The sequence below is a fragment of the Haliotis rubra genome, unplaced genomic scaffold (genome assembly GCF_003918875.1).
Source record: "Haliotis rubra isolate DU_JTF1 unplaced genomic scaffold, ASM391887v1 Scf70, whole genome shotgun sequence".
In the NCBI taxonomy this organism is placed as follows: Eukaryota; Metazoa; Mollusca; class Gastropoda; order Lepetellida; family Haliotidae; genus Haliotis; species Haliotis rubra.
The window spans coordinates 1,986,332-1,993,860 of NW_025767413.1; the positions used below are offsets into that span (position 1 = coordinate 1,986,332).

General features: G+C 49.4%; 1 protein-coding gene across 1 annotated transcript; it reads right to left on the reverse strand.

Moving 5' to 3' along the window:
- Positions 1-4,690: 4,690 nt before the first annotated feature.
- Positions 4,691-6,835, reverse strand: LOC124258752 (uncharacterized threonine-rich GPI-anchored glycoprotein PJ4664.02-like). Its single transcript, XM_046692834.1, has 3 exons — positions 5,713-6,835; positions 5,066-5,248; positions 4,691-4,704 (listed from the first exon to the last, which is right to left on the reverse strand). Exons 1-3 carry the CDS (start codon positions 6,833-6,835, stop codon positions 4,691-4,693), a joined length of 1,320 nt encoding a protein of 439 aa, XP_046548790.1.
- Positions 6,836-7,529: the final 694 nt, after the last annotated feature.

Consider the following 7,529-nt stretch of genomic DNA (forward strand, 5'->3'; position numbering starts at 1 on the left):
AACTGAAGACGGACTACCTGGCCCTGGACATGCTCTCTGAAGCCGAAAACCAACCGCACAGCTCTCAGTTCCAACACGTTGATGTGAAGGTGGGCTTCGCTTCGACCAGAGTCCGGACACCGACAGACTGCCCAGAACACCCCCCCAGCCCGTGAGGGACGCATCGGTCTGAACTGTGAGAGCTGGCATCGGGATTTCCAAGGGGAACCCCCTGGTGAGATTCCCGACATTGGTCCACCACTGAAGGTGAGGTGTCAACCACCCGGGGACTGTGAGACTGCGCTCCAGGTCCTCCGCTCCAGGTCCTCAAAGTGAGCCCACAGACTCGCCAAAGCTTGCTGTATGGGGCGCATCCTCAACCGCGCCCGCCACACTACAGAGATCGTCGCCGCCATATGGCCCAGTAGACGGAGCCAAGTCCGTGCTGGTGCCTGGGGCTGGGAGAGGAACGAAGACACCATCTCCCGTACTCTGGTGATCCGGTCGCGAAAAACTAGATCCTTGTGGGTATGGAACCTCGCCCTGAGAAAAACCAAAACCTGGGTAGGTACCAGGTCGGATTTCTTGAGGTTGATGATCCACCCCAGTCGAACTAGAATGTCTATCACTGTGTGAGTAGCATCTAGGCTCGCTGGCTGTGTTAGTGCTCCGAGCAACCAGTCGTCTAGGTAAGGGTAACAACGCCTTCCTTGCGAGCGAGCGAGGGTAGCCGGGACTAACATGAGCTTGGTGAACACCCTTGGGGCAGTGGATATGCCGAAGGGGAGCACCGTGAATTGGTAACACATCCCGTCGTAAGAGAACCGAAGGTACTGCTTGAACGATGGATGTATGGGCACATGCAGATATGCATCCTTGAGGTCGATTGACGTGAGCCAATCGCCGGGCTGAACAGATGAGATCACCGAGAGCAGTGTCTCCATCTTGAAGGATGGTACTTCTAGCATGCGGTTCAACCCCTTGAGGTTGAGAATGGGACGGAAACACGCCGTCTTTCTTCAGAACGAGGAAGTACGCGGAGTAAAATCCCGCCTGTTCCTCTCGGTGGAATATTAGCCGATTGCGGACTTGTCCAGCAGAGCCTGAACTTCGTCGCGCAATATGTCCGCCCTTGCCTGACATGACGGCACCGGAGGCGCGGCGTGATGCCGGTGAAGTCGGGCGGACCTCGCTTCCACAGTGGTAAATGGCCTACACTGATGGTGGACAGCACCCAAGTGTTTTGTGTAGCCTTCTCCCATTCCGGTAGGAATAGAGAGAGGCGGCCTCCCACTGGGACGCCGGTAAGAGCGCGCGCGGCCGTCCCGAAAGTAGCGGAGCTGACTGGGCGTGACACACGGCTTGATCGACAGCCTGATGGGTTAACGGGAGGTCGGGCAGACCTCCCGCGCCGAAAAGGCTGCTGGGAGCTAGTCGAGGACTGCTCCTTGCCCTTACCCTTGGCGGACCTGTGCCTCCGCTTACCCCTGCCAAGCGGCCGAAGCCAGCCAGCGGACTCGGGTGTAGGCTGCACCCCTGCGGAGGAAGGTGGAAAGGGAGCGCGGGGGCGAGACACCCGCGGGTGCTCCAACAAGGCCTTAGAGTCCTTGAAGGAGGTAGCTGCAGCGGCAGTCTCCCATATGACCTGCTGTGACCCTGGAAAGAGGGTCGCTCCCAGACAGAAGGGAAGGGCCAGCAAGGTCTGCTGTGTCGCTGCCGAGTAACGAGACGTCGACAGCCACAGCTTGCGCATCCCCATGACTGCGCACATCACCGTCGACGCAAAGAGTCGCGCGCGAGGTGGGCCTGCACTTCAGACAACTGCCGGAGGAGCACGACATGCGGTGAAACATCACCAGCATGCCACTCCGCCTCCAGGGCCGACCTCTGAATCGAGGAGAGGTAGGCCTCATGGACCACCACCCTGACCTGCTGCATAGCGTTCCTGTAAACCTCGTAGGTACGGTACGCATGCCGCAGGGGGGCGCCCGCGAGGGCAAACGGTGGAGTCACACGCCCTTGCCGAGCAGCCGGAGCTGCTCCGGAGGAAGCCGAGCCTCCCCCCAAGGCGACTGAAGTGAATACACACTCATCCACGATAGGTACCGCGAACAGGGAATCCTCCCCAAGCTGGTATCTCCGGACAAGCTCTGGCAAGTCAAAACGGAGGCGAGAACCAGACAAGAGGGGATCGACCACGTCCTGGACTAACGATGAAAGAATGCGGAGCTGCGTCTGCGTAGGCTGCCTAGGGGCAAACGCCTCGCCTGGCAAGCGGAACTCAGCCGAGTCCGAGATGCTAACAGGCACCACGGCCTGGGGTAGGTACTCGGCAATCCGTTGCCGGACCTCCCGCAGAGCCGAAGAGAAACGGAAGGCACCCTCCTGCTCCTCGACCTCCCCAGTATCCATCGACTCGGCGCCCGAGCCCGAGTCTGAGGCTGGGTCTCCTCGCGAAGAGGACCCGAACCCCGACCCGGTGGGCTGCCTAGCACTAGGAACAACAGAGAGGGAGGAGCAGACAGAGCGCCCCGCGTCAGTGCCTGCAGGCATGCACGGACCCCGGTCCCGAGACGCTGGAGGCATACCAGGCAGAACTGGTGCCTCCGCTCTCATGGGGCGGGAGGGCGCAGGGATCGGAACCCCAGGAATCATCAACGGTCCCTGCGCCAACTCCGAGAGGGGGACTGGGAGCACAACGGGTCGACAGATGCCTCATTGCCTAGGGATCGAGCCGGGCTCGGCGATCCCCCCCCCCAGACTCTCCGCCCCACGCTCAGAGTGGGCGAGGAACTCCTGCCGGAGTCCTCCAACCGTCTCATGAACGAGGGACCTCATCGAGTCTGCGTGCTGCTGAAACATCTGTGTGATTATAGTCATATCAAAACCGCTACCAGGAGCGGGAGAAGGGGACTGGCTACGGGATTTTTTTCCCTTAGAGCGCGGCTTTTTAGCCTTAGACGGGGGGACCTGGGTAAGTTCCCTCCGCCCACGCATTTCTCTGTAAGAGGAAGTCGGTCGCCTCCTCTTCTGGGCCCGGGAAAACCCCAGACAAATTTCACAAGTTTCGCCTCATGGCCGGTCTTTTCCAAGCACACGATACACTTTGTCGTGGTTCGTCGGCCCGTGGAATACTCCCCACAGACCGAACAGGAGGAAAACGCCTGAAAGCAAACACGCAAGCATGAAGCTAACGGCGGACCAGCAGCTAATATACACGTAGAAAACATTGAAAAATACGTGAAGGCTACCACGGGAAGAAATAGTTGGTTCAATACGCAATATTACAACCACGCGGCACGCTAAACTTCCCCGCCATGGCAGAGCAACATGCGTAAAACCACGGAAAGTTAGCGTAAAATAATTAATACAAAGTCACAATTATGAAACAACCGACCGCGAAAAGCTTTGCTGTTCCTTAACAAGGACAAAATAAAGACCATACATACAGGTGGTGTCTCAGACATTATACTCTTTCTCTCAGAAAAGGTCAGCTCCGCTCGACACATACCTCTGTTAGAGGCAGTGACAGCAGAAGGAATGATGATACGGGCCTAGGTGCTTACCCAGTTGGTGCGCATGCGTAACGGGAGGTAACTCCGTGAGGTGGGGGCCGTATAATAAATAAAAGAGTTTATTTATTGTACAATCTTTTTATTCAAAAAACATTGATACAACTGTCACAGGACATTTTCAGCTTGGAAAATGCATAATATGTACCCCAAGGACGATCTCTATGAAGAAGAATGGGGATGAGGTTTTGCATTGACTAACACAACGAATGGTGTCTTCTAGACCAAATCTCAACCAAGTGTCCTTTGCAGATTATAATAACTTTGCCAAGATATAGATCCTTTCACAATTCATTTTAATAGGCCTAGAACAAACAATTCAAGAATGACAAATTGTCATATGTCTGATCAGACAAGATAACCATCTGCGGATCCACAACATATGCAGTCGACATGAAATAGTAGAACCACCACTACACTCTCGACTTATGAAGACAAGCAAAATGGTGAAGGTTTATTTTTACAGATGAGATTCACAGCATTTGCTGCGTAGCATGCTTGGTGCCGTTGTACAAAGAAACCTTAGCACTACGGCTTTCGTAAGTCTTTGTTCTATGGCTCCAATCATGAGATGGCACATGTTTGGTGTGGAACATGTGATGGTACAGGCTAGGATATTCGTCCACCACGTTAATGGAAACATCTTTGGTATCCGATATCCTGACAAGGTTATTCAACACACAGCTTCTTTGCAAGGTCAGTCAAAGTTCTATATTACAGGATATGTCAGCACACTCACAGAGAATTTGTCTGCTGTTTTAGCATTTTCTCCGATTGAAGACCAGTTCCAACCCGATTTGAACATGCTTCAGATGAACTGGGTACAATGGTAGAAAGTGACCATGGACCAGCAGTAAATGTCAGTGAATTGTTACAGCATCTTCAAGCTGAATGTCAGAGTGGCAAGCGAATGCTTTAACCACAAGGCTACCGAGCCACCCTATATTTTTTTATGTATCTGTATATTTATTAGATAACTGAAAGCTGAACCAATATTAGTCATACATCATATGCATGAAAACACCACAAGCCTGAAAAAGGATGGATCAGTTATTAGTGTTATACACATTGATACACGGTCACTGTACTAATTCAAGATACATTGCTAAGGAAGATTGTCATTTCGTATTTCCTGAAGGTCAGAAGATGATATCTGAAAAACAGCAACAGAAATATATAGAATGAATATTTCTGAAAAAAATGTGCTTTTATCAGAAATCTCTTTCAAAATAACTTGAGGGGATGCGGAGATTAATACTCTTTTTTGAGTTTTGTCTTTTCGTCAGCAAGGTTATGCCTGCAAAGCAAACCCATTCAGTGAAAGATTAAGTTTGGCATATGTACATTCTCCAGCTCTCTGTTGTTGACAATTAACACTTTCCTGAAACCAGAATGTCTTGACAATAAGTATTAGCACTGGAATGTAAATATCCAAAGTCTAATACCTGCCGAAAGTGTCTGTGTGGAAAGGAAGCCTGCAAAGTAAGAATTGTGAGATGATACTGAAGACCCACCTGGAACACATTGCTGTGGTTCAGGAGTCCACTTTCCATCTCTACACAGTACAGTGATGCTGCTTTGTCCCCCAGTAAAGTCCCAGCCCGCCCTGCAGGTGAGGACAACTGATGTTCCCGGGGTGGCCTGGCAACTGGAGGTCAATGCGTTGGTCAGCAGCCTCAGACAAGGGCAGCTGTTGGCTGGGCACAAGATACACTATACTTAAGCGCTTAATGAACTATCATAATTTTGTTTAACCATCCTGAACACTTAAAATTAACTTACTTTAGTTCTGAATGGAAATGTTCCTAAACTGGTTTATGCTTTTCTTGCTGTATGTAAGTTTCTAGTTAAAGAAGTTATATACATTATTATATGTGCATAAAACGGGTCTCGAGTTAAGGTAGCTGATAAATAGATCATTTTCAAGATGCAATGGTTGGGATCAATTCCAGGTTGTTTGTATGTATTTAAATGTGGTTGTAAATGAAAAAGATTTGGCTTTGGTATATTAAAGTTTGATAATTTTTAAAACATTTTTATTATACATGTAATATAGTTATTCACAAAATGTAGTTTTCTATGATGACAGCATATGATTAAGATAAATATTTGACTAAAATTTTACTTCAAATTCAAATTTTACGAACACACTAGTTCTTACCTTCATTTTCGAAATAGTAGGAGCTGCATGTATATATGTAGGAGCGGGATGACATTAGGGATGTTGCAGCCTCTGAGGAAGCTGCTGCTACCATAGGAGCAGTCGTTGGATTAGAAGGGGGCTTCGTGGACAATGGGCTGACTGATTCTGATGTTATGGGTAGCAGATCACCATTGTCTGTTGTACTGGAGCTGGTGATCTCAGAGTAGGCTCCAGTGTCTCCAGAGTCAACATCTATAATGTGGCTGACAGGTTCTGATGTCTTGGGAAGCAGATCGCCATTGTCTGTTGTACTGGAGCTGATGATCTCAGAGTAGGCTCCAGAGTCAACATCTATAGTGTGGCTGACTGGTTCTGTTGTCTTGGGAAGCAGATCGCCATTGTCTGTTGTACTGGAGCTGATGATCTCAGAGTAGGCTCCAGTGTCTCCAGAGTCAACATCTATAGTGTGGCCGACTGATTCTGATGTTATGGGAAGCAGATTACCATTGTCTGTTGTACTGGAGCTGATGATCTCAGAGTAGACTCCAGAGTCAATATCTATAGTGTGGGTGACTGGTTCTGTTGTCTTGGGAAGCAGATCGCCATTGTCTGTTGTACTGGAGCTGATGATCTCAGAGTAGGCTCCAGTGTCTCCAGAGTCAACATCTATAGTGTGGCTGACTGGTTCTGATGTCTTGGGAAGCAGATCGCCATTGTCTGTTGTACTGGAGCTGATGATCTCAGAGTAGGCTCCAGTGTCTCCAGAGTCAACATCTATAGTGTGGCTGACTGGTTCTGTTGTCTTGGGAAGCAGATCGCCATTGTCTGTTGTACTGGAGCTGATGATCTCAGAGTAGGCTCCAGTGTCTCCAGAGTCAACATCTATAGTGTGGCTGACTGGTTCTGATGTCTTGGGAAGCAGATCGCCATTGTCTGTTGTACTGGAGCTGATGATCTCAGAGTAGACTCCAGAGTCAACATCTATAGTGTGACTGACTGGTTCTGTTGTCTTGGGAAGCAGATCGCCATTGTCTGTTGTACTGGAGCTGATGATATCAGAGTTGACTCCAGTGTCTCCAGAGTCAACATCTGTAGTGTCGCTTGAGGTGGCTTGGCTGGAGATATATTTTGATGTCGGCATTGTGTAAAGCGTGTTTGGCTGGTATGTGGTGTGAACAGCTTCTGAGACAGGACTAACCATGGATGCCAGTATCAAAGGTGTTTGAGTATTCTTTCCGATGACTGAGGACGGACTTACTGACTGTTCAAGGAAAGTCCCCACGACAATACTGACCAACTGTTGACTTGTAATTAGAGAACTGAAGCCTGCACTGGACGGATGTGGAGGCTGAGGATTTGTTTGTTTACTACTGCCTGGATCTGTCTGAATCGTACTCGGAGTTAGGACTTTCAGATCAGAGAGACCATGGATCGTATCTGATGTTGATTCAGAATCCAACGACGGTGTTGACAAATCTATGCCACTTGATATCACCAGTGGGGATGTTGGCCGAACAGATGATGTTGATGTTGTGAAATATAGTGACCTTGAAACAGATTCCAGTCGTAATTTCGAGGAATCTTGGATGATACTTGGTGTGAGTGTCTTTTCAAGGTCGGTTTCGATACCTACAGAAACAAAAAACAACATCATGACAATGTGAGTCAAAGATGACGTCAATAATAATTGGCGCACAATAGTCAACATTAATATTCAACTGCAAGTTTATCATTTATCTCCAATAACTGTACTTGCCACAACTAGATTGTGTTAGAGCCTCTTGTCCATTGTCTTGTGTCACCCGCAGCAGAAGGGTGTCGCGTGTGTTGATGCC

Excerpts from the sequence above, each read along its gene's own strand:
- LOC124258752 (XM_046692834.1), bottom strand. The coding sequence starts at position 6,835 with ATGCCGACATCAAAATATATCTCCAGCCAAGCCACCTCAAGCGACACT. Across the intron at positions 5,249-5,712 it reads CTACTATTTCGAAAATGAAG|CCAACAGCTGCCCTTGTCTG; the intron begins GTAAGAACTAGT and ends TCTTGTGCCCAG.